General features: G+C 40.8%; 1 protein-coding gene across 6 annotated transcripts in view; it reads right to left on the reverse strand.

Annotated features, from left to right (window-relative positions):
• Positions 1-7,324: 7,324 nt before the first annotated feature.
• The window catches only part of ctnnd2a (catenin (cadherin-associated protein), delta 2a), a 279,187-nt gene continuing 266,586 nt past the window's right edge, over positions 7,325-19,925 (reverse strand). For 3 of the 6 annotated variants that reach the window (XM_042399032.1, XM_042399031.1, XM_042399029.1), the window contains 4 exons: positions 16,908-17,034; positions 11,352-11,483; positions 10,983-11,059; positions 7,325-10,119 (listed from right to left, as the gene is read on the reverse strand). In XM_042399032.1, the coding sequence (XP_042254966.1) occupies positions 9,691-10,119; positions 10,983-11,059; positions 11,352-11,483; positions 16,908-17,034 (765 nt within the window). In that variant the 3' untranslated portion in view covers positions 7,325-9,690. The remainder of the gene's footprint in view (positions 10,120-10,982; positions 11,060-11,351; positions 11,484-16,907; positions 17,035-19,925) is intronic. The other 3 variants (XM_042399033.1, XM_042399034.1, XM_042399028.1) reach the window with 3 other exon arrangements.

Here is a 19,925-nt window from a genome sequence, read left to right on the forward strand (position 1 = left end):
CTTTCTACATTTTCAGTGGTTATAAACTAGGATTGCATTAAGAAAGTTGCTACACAAAGCGCTGTACTCTCATCTACAGATATAGCAAAGTTTCTTCACACTCATAAGACAGGAGTTCAAAAATACAGACGTTGTAGAAAGCATTTCGTAATGTTACTCACCTGTCAGCAGGTGAGTAGCTGACGTAACCACAGGAGTAAATCTAGGATATGTGGATATTTCAAATAAACTCTTTTATATGAAAGCAAATATAACATGTTAGTAATGGCGATTAGATTACATGAAAATCTAAATGAACACATCCTGGGTTTGTTTTTGTACATGCAACAAGGTTTCAGTGATCATACAATATTACCTTTACCAGTGAAATTGTATCATGATCATATTGTTATTGTTTTATAAAATCCTATCTAAATTAATGTAGCAAATTGTGATTAAAAACTAACAAAATGAGTTACTGTAGTTATTATTTTACATGTCAGGCTTGAGATGAATCAGCAAAGGTAGAGGAAGCTCAATTAAACATATTGTTATCGGAAAATTATGATTTTTAATGTCATGATATTGATTTGATTGATTCAACCACATCACCAAGCCTTAAGTGCAGCCTGGTTGTATGTGTGTGTGTGTGTGTGTGTGTGTGTGTGTGTGTTTGTTTGTGTGGTTCTGTCACTAGTGTGTACATCCATGAATGCACGCATGTGAGTGTGTGCGCATATGTGGCCACTAGATGGACGACTGCAGCTTCACTACATGAGAGAGCTGTCTGCAGTTATTGTATGTGGGAGTTTGTGTCCTGCAGGATTCATCATTGCTGTCACCCTGACAAAGCTCAGTCCATGATGTCCCAGAAAAACTGAAGAGTCACTGATAGAAACTGCACCACTTTGAAACGAGAGACAAATACAGAGCTCCACATCCAGCTCATTTGTTCCTCCCTCTCACACTTTCTTTTTTTGTGTGTGTGTGTCACTCTCCCTCCACCTTTTCCCTCTGTTCCCTGCTTTTTTCTCTCTCTGACGTACACACGCCCATGCGAGACTGGGAGAGGGAGAGCATTCATTACTCAGGGTGCAAATACATGGCACACATTCAAACTGCCATAGGTGAAATCCTCTTCAGAAGTCAGTGATCTCAACACCTGCCCATGGCTGATATGACTGTCTGTGTGTGTGTGTGTGTGTGTGCGAGTGTGTGTGTGCCTGGGCCTTTGAGAGGAGCCCTCTCAGTGACGGCTTACAGAGAGACAGAATGAGGACGTCACAGGTGAGTGAATCTGCTCAAACTGACAGGTGTACACACACATTTTCTCTCTCACACATACATATTCTCCATTTCTCTTTCTCTCTCTCTCTCTCTCTCTCAAACACACACACAAACACACACACTGACATAGCTCTGTGGAAGCCAGCTGGGTCCTCTGCAGCAACACTATCACACATGAATAACCAAGGCTTCTGTTCTGCTCTACAGCATTAACTATTCAATACCTGACAGGGTGCCTTATGGTGTAGGGGTGTGTGTGTGTGTGTGTGTGTCTGTGTGTGTGTGTGTATGTTTGTGCGTGCATGTGACAGGGAACCATCCATATGAGCATACACTTAGTTGCATGTGTCCACGTCAATCACAGTCAAACTGAAACAGGGTGAAAAGTGAGGGCAGGAAAGAGGGAAAAAGCGATGCAACTAGCAGATTGATTAGCAATAATGTGATGCTTTATTGATCCGTGCAGGTTTACTCCCTTTGCTCTCACTCTCTCTACACAAGAAGGCTGAGGTCAAGTTCAGTTAGAAAACAATAAATCTGGAGTGATTTTTTGCTCACAAGCACTTGGAAGAGTCAGATACTGTGAGGGTAGTTTCCCAGCTGCCTGAGGACGGGGAGCACCTGAGGTAAACATCATTTTAATGGCACCACAGAGACATCTGAGTGCAAAGTACCCACTCATCACTGTATGTTTTTGGTGCTTTTGATGGATTCTCTTCAGCATGAGAAGTGTCCTGGTATTATTTTGCTCTGTGTATTAGATTGAATTTAGGGTTTTGCAGTGTTAATAAATATCTCTTCCTGTGCACAGGTTTAAGCTGAGCAATTGTTAAGGGTTGTGCACAAAACCGTGCATACGGCTGCATCTATCTATGCTGCTATCTGAGTTGTACTTTTGTCATAATCACATGGTTGTCACTGTCCTATTAACTGACATCAAGAAGGCTGGTCTTGTCTAATATAAGCCTGCCAGTGACTGACGGCAAAAAGAGGAAGGAAAGACAAACGCAGGAAAGTTGGCATGGTTTGGTGAATACCCCTCATCCCTAAAGTATTACCAGAGGGTGCTGAGCCTGGCTGAAAAAGATGTATCTTACTGGGTTATCTATTCAACTTTTACTTTACTACCAGTATCATTATAAAAAAGTTTGTGTTAAAAATGAATTCTACACACTGCATTGCAGTCAACCCACCGTTGTTAATTCTCTGATGGATGCAGACACGCTCAGGGTTATGTGGGTGTTTATGACCTTGTGTGAATTGGTCCATAAAGCAATCTTTCATACCATCAAAAAAGAAATAAAGACGATAAGAGATATTGAATGAAATCAACATCCCAACAATGCATTAAACTTCTGACCTCTTCATTCACTGTGATGTTTTAGTAAGTGCATTTTTTTTCTTCCAATAACTGTGATGTTTTGTTCAGAATTTTTAATCCTGCTGAGCTTTTCACAAAGGTTTTCCGTCACCACTGATTTTCTGTGGCTATCTTTAGCTGCATTAATCAGCACTGTTCAGTCCTGGTGCTCTGTGAAAAAATTCTTGGCAAGGATCAAATTGAAACATCCTGCCACTTCCCTGCAGGTGTAAATGAACCATGATAACACCCATGTCAAACAGTACTGAACAACTCGCTGTGTGGAGGCTTTCTGCCATATTTTTGTCTGTCGTTGCTTAAACGGTAAATGCAGCAGAATTTATGACACCAGGGGAAATGAGAAATGAGGGCTACGTGTACTTTATTCAAATAAGTGGGGATTTAGGACTACGCTAGTGTCCTGTTTGTCTGCAAAAGCCTGTTTTTTACCCTCTCCTCTCCTTTATCTCTTCAATCACATCTTAGTCCTCAGTAATTTTGCCTCCATAATTACACTCCATCCTTTGCTTTACCTCTCGATGCAGCTTCTTAGTCATAAAGAAGCAAAGCCTAGCATACATGATTTGCTAGTAAACCACAAACTCTACATGTCCATTTCAGCTATCGAACCACACATGTAAGCCATAAATGTTTAATATATAATGTAGAGAAACTATTTATGGATGTTTTTCCACATTGGTTGTCATTTTATTCCAAACAGTTTAGAATTTGGGTTATGTGCAAAGGTTAGGGTGTTGTCTCCAACGCAGCAGGATGATTCAGCCTATGACTTAAACTCTACCATTTGACGGCAGATGGATACGTTGTGGTGAAAGGAGGTGTGACTCACAAGCTCAACCAAAATAGAAAATAAGCTGGAAACCATAGAGCCCAAAAAGGACACACAATGCTCACTTGTTGACCGACTGCAGTGACAAAGTTTAGGGGAATGCTGAATTTCCCAGAGGAAAAGGAATAATTTGGGGTTCGACTGGCCAGTTTTCACACTCTGTGGAAAGTCAAATGCAGCTTCTTAGTTCCAAACAAACCATTTTGCTTGTATAAATATATTCCACCTTATTAAAAAACTCTTACTGCAACCATGTGCTCCAGAACTCATCATTCCATATACCAAACTGTTTTTTTATAATGCTGGTATTATCAATATTTTTATAACAATTGATCTATGCGTAATATGAAAGCGGTTACTCTTAGAGATGAACCCACAGACAGTTATATAACCCAAACTCTGCAGTTCTCTTCAGCTCTATGAAGCTTTATAGCATCTTTTAGCTTATTGTCTTGGTTTTCCACCCTCACATTCACTGTTCACTCTCACTGTGTCATTTTTGGCTGCAGCAGTGAACTATTTTCAGTAGAAAAGCGAATCCACTGTACATTACCTGCCCAGCACCTAATGGCAGACAGATAAATTCAGCAACTAGCCGGTGAACATCAACAGCAGCTGAGGAGCTAGATATTTCCCTCTGGAGATGGTGGAGACCAATAATGGAGCTGAAAGGATAATGAATATTCGACTTAAATGAAAGAAAATGACTCCAAATGAATGCTAATGTTGTTATATATCTATTAGATGTGTAAACAAGCAACTGTTTGCTAAGATGTTTACCATATCAAATTATGAAGTAATATGTCAGTGTTGTTTTCACAGCTTGTTTCCACTGCACCCATGTGGCCAAAAAATCTGTTATTGTAGGTTTTAAGTAAAGTTTAAAGTAGTAAAACTTAAAGTAAAATTAAAAATAAAGTTTTTTCAAAGCAAAACAAACCTCTTTTCAACAGTGACTGTTTAACTTTGAATAAATAAATGTTCTGTTCTATTCTGGCATATTTTTCCATGTTTCACTCAAGATTTCTTTTGATTTCATAATTTGCACATCTGGATTCAGCTGCTTTAACCAGGAGATGTCTCCGGGTGTATGCAAATTAAAAAAGTTTTTAAGTCATAAAGTGTTTGAGGCTTTTAAAAAAACCTAACACCCATATGAACTGAACTTTAACCTGTCCCTGAACAGGGCCTTAATTTAAAAAAAAAATGAAAATAGAGGAATTTTTGTCTCTCATTTGCCTTCATTTTTTTTTATTATTTAAAAAACAAATCTGAATTTTCTAGTTTTCTACTTATTATGCATGTACTTTTACCATAATTTCAAAAGTCTCCTCATCCTTCCCTATTTCTTCTCTACCCTTCTTTTCCAGCCTGTCCATCTTCATCCTCCTTCCACCTTCTGTCTCCTTCAGGCTCAAACCTTCCTTCTCTCAGGTGAGAGCATTAATTTCTCAAGGTCTATCTGTGGCACACAGTCGCTCTGTGGAGCCTCACTTCTTCTTAAACACAAATTGATTTCACGCTCAAATCCGCAGAGTATAAATCACAGACCCTCCACCTGCTCCCCACTATGTCTCTGTCTCCTTCTTTTCCCTTTACATCTCACTTTGCCTCTCCCCCTTTCCCCTTCATGTCCGACCCCCCTCTCTGCTGACACGCACCTGCGTGCATGTACAGTACATGTCTACACACACATACATACACCTCTGTATCTTGCTGGAGGTGTGTGACGGCTGAATGGGCAGAGTTAGAGGGGGAGAAAGCTGCAAGAGAGGCAGTGAAACAGTGAAGGCTGGAGGCATCTGCGGGGTGGAACAGGGCAGTTTAGGCCGTGCGTAGGAAAATTGAGGAGCTATTTTCATGCCACATTAAGTTACACCAGCCTTCCACTATGGGACTGTGCTCAGACAGAGGAGGCTTTCCTCTATTGTGAAGGCTAATAATCAACGCAATGGAGTTATTACCCAACACTACATTTCACAGGCTTAACCTAGACAGCATCAAAGAAGGGGAATGGAGGGAGGGAAGGAGGAAGGAGGGGGAGACATGGATTCCAATGGATTGTAACAAATGCAGCTACCGCCAGCTCAGCCCCATTCATTTAATATATTCAAGTTCAGCTCAATCTCAGAATGGATATCTAGATGAATGGGATCAAAGTCGTAGGGGCGATGCAAAAAGGGAACAAAATGATGGGGAAAAATATAAAGTGTGAATTTCCATTACTGCACCTATGATGTCTGACCACTGTCATTAACATGACAATAGAGGCTGGTGGGTTTAGGAGGCCCTTGCATTGGCTTTACATCTCTCTATTCTTATTAATATCACTCTAACCACGTCCCACTGCTGTCACTCTGGGGCAACATCACAGTGAAATACTAAGCCCCCTGTCATGCTTATACATGCCTATTGCTGCTACGCTGTGTAAGTACATTAACTGTAAGGCACGCGAAAGGGGTCATTATCAGCGGAAGTGTGAATGCGGCTGATATCCAAAGTATTATCATACAATATGTTCCCACACGCCTGTCAGTCAAGTCCCCAGAGAATATGTTTGCGTGAGTAGATGATGTTATCAAGATGTTAACAGTGTTGCTTGTCATCCAGGGGAGACAACAGTGGTAAATTGTCTGTGCAAAAGCAATCTGAATCTATTGACACTGTTTGCATTGTGTTGGGTGTCTTACTATGCAACTGTATAATCGCTCTAAAGATTACAGTACATGTGTTCTTAGTCAGTGATGTTCATGCCCAGTGCATGCAAATGTATTCTGACTTAAGCATCTGAAATGTGTTTAATGGTGCCACAGTTTTCATTATATTTCCAAACAATGTAATGCTGAATAAGTGGACTCAGAATTACATCCAATTCCTCTTCTTGTATTAAATGTTATCAGTGGTTCTTTTATACATTTCTGGAGCAGTGCAAATACAGAACAACTAAACATTTTTATGTTTATTATATAGATTTATATATATACAATGGAGGTAATATAAAATGTGAGGATATAGGGGGTCAGCAATTAACAGCCAATAGGGATGATAATAGATGCCAAAATGCATCAGCTAATGTCTTTTGTCCATTTAGGCGTGGAGACATGAACATCTGTACATTATGATGCAGATGAATTCAATAGCTTTTAAAATGAAAACCTCTGTGAAGCTCAGAATATTCAGTTTTTGTCAGGGCTGTGTCACAAAGGTGTTGTTAACTCTGATAAAGTGATTGTGGTGTTGTATTAGACTGCATAACATCTGAAGGTGTTGATTTTTTTTGTCTGCTGAACACCAGAGGTGCTCTAATGACACTCCATTATATAGTCACCTAGAACTGTTCATTTAAAGCTTCACAAAGGTAGTATTTGTTGGAGGGTTATTATATGGGACTGCATTTACAAGTTTTATGGTTTTTATATTATAAGGTTCACATTGGTATTCATCCCATGTATGTGTCAAGTATCTTCTAAAAATCTCTCAGTAGCCAGTAACTGTATCTCGGTTTTACCTGATGACATGTTTTTAATATTTCAACTTTTTTTACCAAATTGGCTCAGGAACCAAAGTAGGGCTGTGGGAAGAAAAATGTTCTGACATCATGCTATTAACTTTGGTAGATCTTCAAAGCCACCTGAAGCGTTTTCAGCAAGAGACAGACTCAAAGAAAGAGCGCAAACATGTGAACGAATCTAAAACACATCAAAGAGCGTCAGCTTAACCCACACCACATGATTAATTTAGCCTGTTATAGAAACACTTCATACGATGTGCGCGTGACAAGAACATCTGAGAGTTGCTAATTGAGGAAAGAACTGGACACCCCCGCCTAAAACTTCATCTGTTAAAATGATCAACAGTCTTGGTGTTTGATTGCAAAGAGTCTTTTTATTTTTCCTTGTGTTCAAGTACGGTCCTTTCTCAGCAGGGTCATCTAAGAAGCATGGACACACAATTACACACAACTCGCACCAGAGCCTGAGCAACGTCAGGTGGGATTTCTCTTTTCTCTCCATTGGGGGAGGAGGTTGGGGAGGTTGGGGAGGGAAGGGGGGGCCCGATCAGCAGTTTCCACGTTCAGGTCAAGTGAACAAGAGTCCTGTTGTACACCACATAATATTTTTTTCTCTGCGAACATTTGTTGCTTTTAGTGACACTGACATCTGCACATAAAAATTATATATATATATATTTATATTTATATTCATATATTTATAGATTTATCATTCTATATCAACAATTCATTCTAGTGATTTTTACCTTGGTTTTCATGTTGTAAAATTGGACAAACTGTCGGTAGGAATGCCTTGTTTGGACATTGATTTATACAGGAACGCACACCCACATACACGCAACGGAGGCACACACACACACTACTACACACATGCATGCATAGATACGCTCGCTCAAGTTTACGTGTACACACACAGGCCACGCATTCTGTCACATACATGCACACATACACAAACGCACACACGCACGCACGCAAACACACGCACATACACACGCACGCACGTGTCCACCCAAACACACGCCCATACATGCTCAGCCAACACAGAGAGGCAGGTCTGTACTGTACATCTATGGGAGGGAGATGTCACCCATGATCCCCAGCGATAAGTATGTCTTCACCTGATCAAAACACAAGAAAATAAAAATTACAAACAGCAGAGGGAGTCATCCAGTCAGTGTCTGTAAACTTCGACAGAATGTCCCTTTAAAGTCCTCCAGGACTGGTCCATGAGGTGTCAAAGTTTGGCACAGGGTCATGTCTCTCTCTGTCTCTTTATCTCTAGTGTGTACACTGATTGTACAATATTCACGGTGGCTCTTGTTGGACGGACCAGTTTTTATGCACAAGTGATGATGAGAAACCACTGAAAGTTGACATGGTCAAACATACCAGCTCCCCAAAAGGAAAAGACAACCCTTTCCAAACACAGAGAATGTGCTTTAAACAGACACATGTATTCTTTAGGCAGTGAAAAAGCACTTTCGTTGACGGGGACTCGATGCTGCTCTGCCAATCTTGGTGCTCTGGCAGCCTCAAACTGCTCTTGACGTTTGAGCATGTCCACAATGAAATTCACTTGATGGGGAGCGAAAAACACGAATACTGCAGGGTTTCCTCTCCGGTCGGGAAAAGGGCAAAGCAAAGGTGTCACACTGACATCCATCCTGACGATGTCTATCTTTTCGGCTTCTTGTGTTGTCATTTCATATATTTTTGTTGCTTTTGCTGTTTTCAGTCAGTCTTGGAACAAAAAAAAACATATTTTCATAAGTGGCCCCATCAAAAACATGTGTAATATACACACTATATCACCTTTAAACTGTACACAGAAAATAAAAATGCTTTTTTGAAAGTGAAAATTTAGAAAAGTACAAATAAAAAAGATGTAAAAGAATGAGGACAAAAAAGAAGAGTCTCTCACTGTAGATGACATTCCTTGAAAACAAATTCAGAAGCCTATGTAGGCGGCAAGGCCATCGCAACAAAAAAAGTGTGTGTTTGTGTGTGTGTGTGGGGGGAATAAAAGCAGTGCTACGTTTGTCACTTGGGTGAAATAGTAAACATCCACTTCTTGCCTTGTGCCTGATGTGCTTTCATCTTTCTCTGTGCTTTTATTCTTGCTGACCTCCTCAAGAACCTTCATGCCAATCTTCGTCTCGCCTCTCTTCCTCTCTCTGTCTTTGACGAAAGGTCAAGCCACTTCCTGCTCCTACAGAGTAAAAGCTCTCTCTCGTTCGCTCACTATTATTTCTTGATCCCATCATTTTCCTCCTCTCTAGGCCTCTCTGTAGTCTCTCCGCCTAATCGTTTTCTCTCTTTCTCTAATTCCCTGTCCACTACGCTCTCATCCTTTCATACACACTTTTTCGTATCTAGTTCCACATGCTCCTTTATTCACTCACCGGTGCAATGGAGCTGAGTTTGAAGAAATAAAGCGGTCTGAAACAAAAAAAGGAAAATGTCGGCATGCACATGCACAGTCTCTCTTAATCACTCGACCTGACTTCACTTTTTAATCCCACCTGGTTCTGTCATCCCCTTATTTTAGAGAACACAAATTATCCTGCCATAGGCTACAAGATCCCTTTTCAATATGCCAATTGCTGTCATCTTGTGTGAATCTGCTGTTGATCACTTGCAAAAATAATCACTTTCACACACGTACACACAGACTCTCTTGCCCCCCCATTCATCATAGTCTAACTAGACCCAGGAGTCAGGCGAGGCCGGGTAGTGGCTGGTCTCGTAGTTCAGTTCGCTGTATGGCCGAGAGGCCGAGTAGAAGTCTACGTAGTTGCCGGTGGATTTGAGGCCCAGATGCATACGCAGGTCTTCCCGTGGGTCCCGGGGTGGTCCGGTGTTGCTTGGAGGCTGCTGGGGTTGGGCCTGAGGCTGGGCCTGCGCCTGGACCTGTGGCTGCGGCTGCGGCTGGGACGGAGGAAGAGGCGGAGGTCCCTGGTCCTCGTAGTAGGCCTCGTCGAAGCTCCGGCTCTGGCTGTGAGGTGGAGGCTGTGGCGGCAGAGGCTGGGGGAAGGAAGGAGGGGGAGGGTAGGGGTCGTAGTCTTTTAGCACGGCTGCTGATGGGCTGTCCTGTTGGGGCTGGGGGGGCACAACGCAGGGCTGGACCGGAGCCTGGTGGGGTGACGGGAAAGTGGGAGTTGGGGGAAAGAGATGGGGAGGTGGGGGGTGATGTGCAGTGAGCAAGAGTGGAGAATAACAGAAATGTGGGTAGTAGGAGCAAAGTGAAAAGAGGAGAAGGAGAAGAAGGTGGAGGGATGGAGAGGAGAGTGGCAGGTAGAGAGTGAGGTCATGGGGGAGAAGGCTTTGAAAGGCAGGCAGTACGGGTAAAAAAGGCTGAGATAGGAATCAATTTGGGAGGGACTCATGCTGTGAATTCTCTATTACATGCAAGTATTGAAGGGGGCAACTCATCACTAACACTATAACTGTCTGTAGTTGTACCCATTTCAGTTATTCAATAGAGTTTATGTAACAGCAAGTGGAAAAAATAAAGTTTGCATCCATACAAAGGAACTTATAATTATGTATTTAATACAGGTGAACAAGAACCACCAAATTTTTTATTCTTTCCAAGTCAAAGGCTATGATGCTTTCCATTAACCCTCCCTCCTCACCAGCAGATCCATTAAACAGAAGCAAATAATTAGCGCAATCAACCGAGGTAATGATTTTCATTGCCAGTCGGGTGTGGTTTCAGGTTGCAGTGGTTTGATGCTGCCTGACCTGAGGGCGTGTCTCCATTGGAGACTTTGCCGGTGTATCTCTTATCACAGCGAGACACCTTTTGTGGGCATGTGAGTGTGTGTGCTTCTTCCATCTTGCTGCTATCTCATTCCTAATAACCAACTTGTCATGACAGCATATGCCAATTCATGAGGGCCTTGACTACAGACACATGCACTGCTAACCATGCTGTGCTGGTGTGTGTACATGGTAAAAGCATGTAGTACATTTATAAAGAACTACTAGATCACCTGGTTTTGCTTGATATCATCAGTGGCGGTCAGGTAAGAGTTTCGGAACAACGTAGATGTCCCACAGGATACTTGAACTGGATGAAAAGAAGATGGAAAGAAAAGAGTAAGACAACACATGTGGATGAACGATAAAGATAAATACTTCTGCTACTTCTAAAAATAATAATTTAGGGATACAACTAAACCGTGGGAAACTTCACAATTGGCTTAGTCAAAAATCAGGAAACACTGAGAGAAAGACAAATACAAACAAACAAACAAACATACTGTGTGTGTGTGTGGGAGGAGGGGATGGGGGGGTAAAATAGAAACATTTAATTCTTCTCTGTCTCTTCATCACATAAACACACACACACATACACACACCTGCCATGCCGTCTTTCCGGGATGTGTGCTCTCCTTTGTTGCTATGGAAACCAGCGTTGGTTGCCGTGGAATCGTAGTCCATCTTGCGTTCCTTCAGACTCATCATCTCTCTGGGGGAGGCTGGAGCGCTCGCTACACACACACACACACACACACACACACACACACACACACACACACACACACACACACACACACACACACACACACACACACACACACACACAAATAATGAGCAATAAACCCAGAACAGCATGAGCCTTCACTCTCTGCGTGCTTATATTTGTGTGTGTGTGAGTGTGTCTTGGTCTTTCAAGGTGCACAGTCATTATTCATCATTTAGCTTGTCAGCACAAAGGGTCACCTCAAGCATGTTAAAGACTTCTGGGAATTCACTCACACATGCACACGCACCAGTTTTTGGACACATTATCTGAATATCAAATTTCACAGCTTGTACATGTTTAGGTACCATATCTCCTTCTTTTCTTCATGTGCTTAAAGTTCATGTGAAATATCCACATCTGAATCTGACAAACTATACATTGAAGGTCACTAATGAGCAGCTTCCATTGCAAGTCAAACATGTTAAAAATAATCATGATGGATGCAAACATTTTGCAACCCTCATTTAAACTTAAATCTTTTGCAGCAAAAGATTGAAGTTCATTAAAGTTTTAAGTCAGTGTGGCCAAATACTGCACCAGGTTGAAAGTACATTACAGTTTACAGCGGTTGTTCCTGGCTTTTTTTTTGTATAATGTACCCTCACCGCCCTATCAAATGAGCTCACATGCCCCTTCTGCGACACCACCTGTCATGCTCCAAATGTGTTTTAAAGTTATTTAATGCTGCTAGTTGTATTAAAGTAGATATGGTAATACATTTTTTCCATTCAAAGTGATCCTGGAATTGTTGATTAGCTTGGCAAAACATGACATATTATCAATTTCTCTAGCACTTTTAGCTTTGTATTTTGATTTCTCTGCTTGTTTGTTGTCCCTACTATGTTTCACAGCATGTGGTGCTATGGGGGCTAAGGTTGATGAGAAGTGTCTTGTGTAGTCAGATTATTGAAGCTACTAGCTAATTGGTTACTCTGACAATAAATGGAGACATTATGCACATTTACAGGTCTATATTTGTAATCTGGGGCTCTACTGGAATATCTTTGGATGATTTACATGATTTATGTCAAGTTTTGGAACTTTGACCATGTTTAGCATAGATATCCAACATCATAACACTATATAAATGACAGAAAATCACAAAAAGCATAATATGTCCCCTTTAAGATTAGCCTAACACCAAGCTGTAATCCTACTTGTGTGTTTTATTTTAAAATGGACTGTTACTTTTACAGTACAGCATAGCCTGATGGCTGATTTCTTCTCAAACACCATCCTACTGAAATTTAAAATCAAGTATTTTACTTCCTCAAAACTCTAAATGTTTCTATTTCTGTCACTTTCCCAAGCTTTTAGACCAGATCTATTTTACACACATGAATGCATCACCACACACATGCTTGCACAAACTCATACATAAACACGCTGCACAGGCAAGGACAGACCCAGCACACATACTGTATGTACAATATTTTATTCCCAATCTCCCCCCTGCCTGTCTCTTTTTCACACGCACGCACACACACACACACTCAGCATGTCACTATGTAATCCCCTTATAGCATACTTAAAGTGCTTACTCAGTCCCTCTTATCTTGACACACTGAATTGCCAGAATCCTGCCTACCTGTGTATCAGCCCCTTCAGTCTGCTTAGCTAAACATTCCTATAACTACCCATCATACATATAGTATTTAAATACAGTATACCCTCAGAAGTGAAGGACGTTCTAAAAATAAGATCCTTAGACCCGTTCAACCCAACTTTGGGTTTTGGGAAAATTCCAGATGACTGTGGAACTGTATCTACTAAAGAGAAACACATGTGCATCAATACTCGATATGTGTGTATGAATACCCGACACACATACACGCGGTTAATGGAGGGCACCACTCTCAGTTGCACCACAGGAAATATTTCCCACGTTTCTGGGCCAAAAAAAGAGAAGTAATGCACTCCAAAAATCAGTATAAAAACACCTTTGTTCTCTTTGGTTGTTCTCCTGTACCCTGATAATAGCTGCAGGGCAAAACACTTACAAATGTGGCTAACCAAATAGAATAAAGGCTTTTAAAGTGATTTTTGGAGTACCTTGGAATCTCTCTTATCTATTTGAATACTAAAGGCATTTACATACCTATAGTTTGCTTGCTTTGGTCTGAATCAATTGATGAGTTAGTGAACTTGGTGCATTTTCCCCTTGGTTTGGTTTCTTTTCACACCAGAGAAAAATCCAAGCGAGCCAAAATGCAGCATCACCAACCACATGAGAATGTTTACTTCACTCACTGGTCAGATATGTATGAGGCCGGAGCAACAATGTGAACACAGGAAGAAGGTCCTGTAGAAGGTCTACTGGCCAAATACAATGTACTATGTTGCTCTAGTCCACGTCTGACCTCGCTTCATTCTCTTGCTAGTTGTTAGTAAGTTGTGGAGTACAGCTAGTAGTTGGTTTGGACTGAGGTCGGATCTTGTTCCCACCACACCCTCTAAAGGGTCTCGGTGTGGTTGTTTGTGATTACTGAGTGCGATTACTGTTTTCATACCTTCCCAAAATGAATCGTACCAAGGGGGAAAATTAACCACGGTTCTTCTTCAATAACCAGACTAAAAAGTCCAGGTGTGAAAACATCCTGATCCTTTTTTAATCAAGCCATTCAATGTCTGACATTAAAAAGCAAAAGATCATTCTCACCTCCTATCTGTTTCACAGCTTTTTCTGCATCTTAAGACACTGTATATGCTCACAAACACAAATAATACCCATATACAAAGGCACACACACAGGATGAGATACCAATTGGTTGTGGTGAATATATCTACAAACATTTAATAAAGCAAGAGAAACACAGAGGAAGACAGGAGTGAGAGGCTTTTATAATGTTTTGACACATTTGATATTTAATTTTCATCATTTGACACCTCTGCAGCAGATTCCATTAAGGTGGATGCTCAAACCTGTCACAGACACCCACAGAGATCGGTGCCATCACTACTGGTTACGGTTACCGTGGGGACCTGGCTTGTAACTGCTGGATATGAGAGCCTGGGAGACTTGTTCTATCAGTGCAAAACACAGCAGGACCCTGTGGGGGCCATGATGGATGCAAAGGTCTTTTTCTCTCTGTGTCTCTCTGCCATGCTAGCAGCCTGTAACATCCCCTACTACTCTCTATCTCTTTCACAGTTTTACCACTCTCTCCTCACACTAAATCTTTCTCTCCTCCCCTCCCAGTGTGCCCGCACGCCATCATTACTCCTTCTCCTTTGATCCATCTCTAAGGGGCCAAATCGCAGAGTCTGGAGCGTATGCAGAGAGGAGATACAGATGCATGCCGGTGTATGTGTGTGTATGTGTGTGTGTGTCTGTGTGCATGCGATGAGCCGGCCTGTAAAGAGTGAGAGATCAGAGAGTGAGGTGAGAAGAAAGTAGGATTACTGCAAAGAGGAGGAGGAGGAGGAGGAGATGAAACGGGGGAACGAGAGGAGGCGGACGAGCAAAAAAGGCGAAGGGGGAGGTGTGGAGAGTAGAGAGGGGAGGAGCAGGAGCAAAGATGGGAGTCATTTCTAGCCATCTCCCATTTTACCCCAAATTCAACTAATGTACAACAGACGTTCACAAATTTCTCTCCACATTATGATCTCAAAACTCTTTATTTTCAATGTCACTGGCCAAAGTCAAATCCTCATCCTTCACTTCCTCCTCCCTGCATTAACCATCCCTCAATCCCTAATTCTTTTTGCCTTCTTGCCTTTTCTCTTTATCTCACACTCTGTTTATCTCATCCCTCCCTCTTTCTCTGTCTCCACACACACACACACACACACACACACACACACACACACCTCTCCCTCACTCCCTGTGTCTCTCTCTCTTAGCTCGGTCCTTGAAGACCTCTCTAAGCCGGGAGGAAGGAAAAGTACTTTTCTGCCTCATCAGCTTGCTAAGCCCGGTGTGGAGAAAGCACAGCTAAAGGCCCTTCTACTACTGATGCTAACAGCTAATGCTAATGCGCCCTTTGCAAAGCATGAAGGCCAATGGGCTCAAGCTAAAGGCTAATGATAATCACACTTTACAGCATGAAAGCCTGTGGGTGGCAAGCACTGACGCTAACAGCTATTTAGCCCTGGTATAAAGACTGATTGACTGGTAAATGTTGATGCTACTGGCTAATGTCCAATTATAGCTAATTAGAATACATGTGCGTCCCGTACCTTCAGGATGTCGTCAGGTCCCACATACATGTGCACACATAAATTCTCATTGTAATTTTTTTGATAAACTAAAGGTAAGACAAAACTTTGTAATTTGTGTGTCTGAAACATATGCAACGATGAAATGAATCCTTAAAACTGCTTTAATCAATGTTTTTATATAAACAATGGATCAAATGACTATTGTTTGTATAATGTGAAAGGGGTCACTCGTAGTGATAAACCCACAGAGGATTATCACCCAACTCTGCAGTTCCCCTCAGCTCTATAGAGCTTTTTATTGTTACACCTCACTGTTTTGGCAACTTGTTTTGGTCCAGACACAACAGGTAGCTGTTGTCATTAAAAAAATCTCTGATAAACCCACTGTGAACATAGTGGAGAATCTAGCTGCTATAGCTAGATCCATCTAGTTGCCAGATATTATTCTCAGGAATTGTGGGAGACCAAACCAGAGCTAAAGGGAGAGTGAATATTAGACTCAACAGGTGGCCAAACTCATTACTTAGAATAAAATGTTGACATTTCTCTGTCTGCTTGATGTGTAAATAAGCAACTGTTTGCCAAGTTTTCCAAATCAACTTTATATGATGATAAAACATTAATCTTATGTTTTCAGCTTGTTTCCAGTGCCCCCAAGTGACCAAAATCAATTAATGCAGGTTTAAGTCTGAATTTGAATAACTAATGTAATGCAAACAGACAATTTTTCCTGTTCTGTTATTCCATCATCCATTTCAACAATTTAAAAATCAAAGAGGAAACCCTGCCCCCTTAAAAAATAAACTTATTTACTTAATTCTTAATATTTGCTTTAATAATATTAAAGCAAATATACTTTAATATTCTGTAACCAGGCCTCCAACTTGTCAAGAAAAAAAACTTTTACTACTAGTTTCTTCAGCCCTGGTCTCATTTCTCCTTAACTTTTATTGGGTTGAAGTATGACGACAGTCCTCGGCTTCTTTGTGCCTGAACTTCTCAAGACCTCATTGATCTATAGCTACGTGAGATTACACAGGACTAAACTTAATCCAAATTTAATCTTAACCCTAAAATAACATCTTAAGGAGGAACCTCACTTGACAAAAATGTCCTCAGTTGGAAGATCTAAAAGTCAAACAGGTTGTTAATAGAACAGCAGAACAAACAGGCAAACAGATATAACACATGCATAATCACTCCATTGTATTTGTCATGTGTTCCTCACCGGAGCGGTTATTTGGGGACGTCCTGACAGGTGAGACGGAGGGAGTTCGTGAGGATGAGTAGGGCCTCTGTCTGTCTCTCTCTATCGTTGAGGCAGAGCCCACAAAGTGATACTGGGAGTAGCCGTCCTGGAAGACAAGTATAACTGTGATAGGCAGCTGCACAAATAGAAAATACATTATACAGATGGTTCAGTGTTTTTAAGTGTTACCGACTATTTTACAAAGACGTGAAAAAAGGGTCTTTAGTTACTTCCCTTTTAACACATTTCAAATAAATAATTTGAAGTATATCTGAGACCTTATGAGAGCCAGAGCACATTAGAATTACTTGTTTTTGTTAGCTAATTACTGTAATCTCATTATATCTATTTAATTTAGTATCACAACCCCCAATTAGGTGAGATAAACATTTATTGGTAACCGTTCCTTTTACAGTCCCCTAAGTAGTAATTATTTATCCAGTAAATATATGATAAATTATAGTTTATTATTGAGTAATTACCACTGGTAATAAGTAGGTAAATCAGAGAAACTACAGCTGAAATACTAAGAAAAACCTCCACTATTACCTATCAACTCAACTAAGTACCATGTAGTTGTGACAGCCCAAGTTTAATTATGTTGATGTATGATTGAGTGGTTATTTGAGTTAATACCAACCTAAAACAGTCACAACTACACAGTACCATATATTTACTGGGCCAATACTTACTAATTAGGGGACTATAAAAGGAAGGGTTACCCATTTATTATAGACATTTCAGGACTTTATGTTTTCAACCCCTCATTTATAATCATCCCTCCATCTTCTACTTTCAAACACTTACATGCTACTACTGCAATTTTCAGTGGATGAAAATAATTTAAAACCATTTCATCTCAAGGAAGCCACACAAGTCCAATAACACACATTTGGTAAGAGCACAGTCTGAAGTGGCACTTCAACAATACCTATAACGCTGATTCAGTGTTGATGAATCACATCAAAATATATTGCAGCCTACCTGTGTCACAACACTTACACCATCAGAAGCATAGATGAAGTATTTAAACCATAATTTTAGGCGCAATCTGTGCCTGAGGATTTCTCTGATACACAAGTAGAAAAAAATACACAAACAGTTTTGTACATATGAAATGATGAATGAAAGAATTTAGTGGCCACAAAACATCAATTTCCAGTAGATCAGCATGGGTCAAACTGAATGTGAAATGTTCAAGAGGAAAAGTTTGTTCTTGGTTGTCTGTTACAAAAAGGACTTGTGTGTATAAACATTTGCATGAATATGGCATAATTAACTGAAAATTCAATATTAGATTTCTTGAGTTTACTAACCTGGTAGTCTAGTTAACAATTTATTCTGAACACTGAAGGACATTAACAAATACACAACACCCACACATGCTCATACAACCGTCCAGTAAACAACACAAATGAACACATTTGCATCAAGCTTGAGCTTAGTGAACATCCCACTGTCCTTGTAGAAAAAATTAATACAACTAACAACTCCACAAGCATAATTACTGCAGAGCCAATGACTTTATATCTGTATTAGTTCAGCAATGATTGGAGCAAAGCCCTTTTCATAAAAATGGATTATGACAGTCAACAACAATCACAGAGCTGGAACCAAATTCAATTTAGCATTAAGATAATTGGGTACCTCTGAAAGCAAAGCACAAGCAGATGATAAAAGATAATGGAGACATGTTCCATCACAGCTTTACTGTCTGGGGGCCTCGGCTCAGCAGTGGGGAACCGGTTGGACTGTGGTGACTGTGAGTACATGGGAGAGGTGAATCACTTCAGTACAGTTAGGCTGGAGAGGAGGAGAACGAGATGACTTAGAGATGAGGCAGAAAGAGAGGGAGGAGGGATGGAAAGCTGAGAAAGACAAAAGATGACAGAAAGTAATGAGAGAGAGGAGGAGGGAGATGGAGGGAGAGTGATGACAGGAGAATAAAGATAGCGAGAGGAGGAGAGGTAACTAGACAGAGAGAGAGAGAGAGAGGTACAGATGGACGTAGAGAGACCGCAATAGAGAGAGCGAGGCAGAGAAAGAGAGAAGTAGACTGGAGTGAGCACAGTCCCATGTCTTCCCCTAACTCCTATTTCCTGGCATAGCACTGAGGACTAATAGAAAACTGGATCCTCTGACACCCAGTAGGCTAGTTCAAAGGTAGCTCACTTCCAGTCTCCTCCATCCCTTCCTCCCTCAACTAATTATCCACCACTCCCCCAGTCTTCTGACCCACCTTGTTTCACATTCCTTCTCTCCTTTTTTATCCAGACACATCTCATTATAAACCATGTAACCTCCTTATGGTACACTGGACCACTGTGCACTTGGACACTGTCAAACTGTCATGCTGCTCAAATAAACACTCAATATTGAATGACGAATGCATTTTGCAGAGGCATATGTGCCTGGAATGAACCACTGAGCTCTTTAAGGCCCACCCCCAAGCTACATGATGAATAGTTAAACTTTAGTTAAAATAATTGAATTCACAAGAATGATCTTAATCAGAGAAGAGAGTATAGAAGATAATATGTATACAATGTATTAAATTGGCTGTCTTAGGAATAAGTTTCACTTTTATTATTACTAACTTTACCCCTTAACATACTGTTTCTTCCTTTATTTCTTCTTGGACAGGTTTAAGGTTGCATCAATCATTACATGTTCCAGATCTTCACTGAAGCTTTATCATGTTTATACTGTGCAATATTCAAACCCATGATTCCACATAAGTCAGCCTGAAACATTTAGTATCTTGGAGAAATCCACTAGAATTTGAAATAAAATTCAGTGGGTTTGAACAATGACGGCCTGTGCAGCATTAGTTTCTATAAACTGGCCGGGCCATCAGCCAGTCAATGAGGTTTAATGGGTGAAATAAATATTGAATCAAAATTTCATATGGGACCAAATCAGACAGCAGGTCAAATTCTGAAGTCTTTTCTATTAGTTTTTTGCACCATTTTGTACTATTTCCAAAGCTCTGTTATG

Source organism: Thunnus maccoyii, chromosome 21 (genome assembly GCF_910596095.1).
Source record: "Thunnus maccoyii chromosome 21, fThuMac1.1, whole genome shotgun sequence".
NCBI lineage: Eukaryota > Metazoa > Chordata > Actinopteri > Scombriformes > Scombridae > Thunnus > Thunnus maccoyii.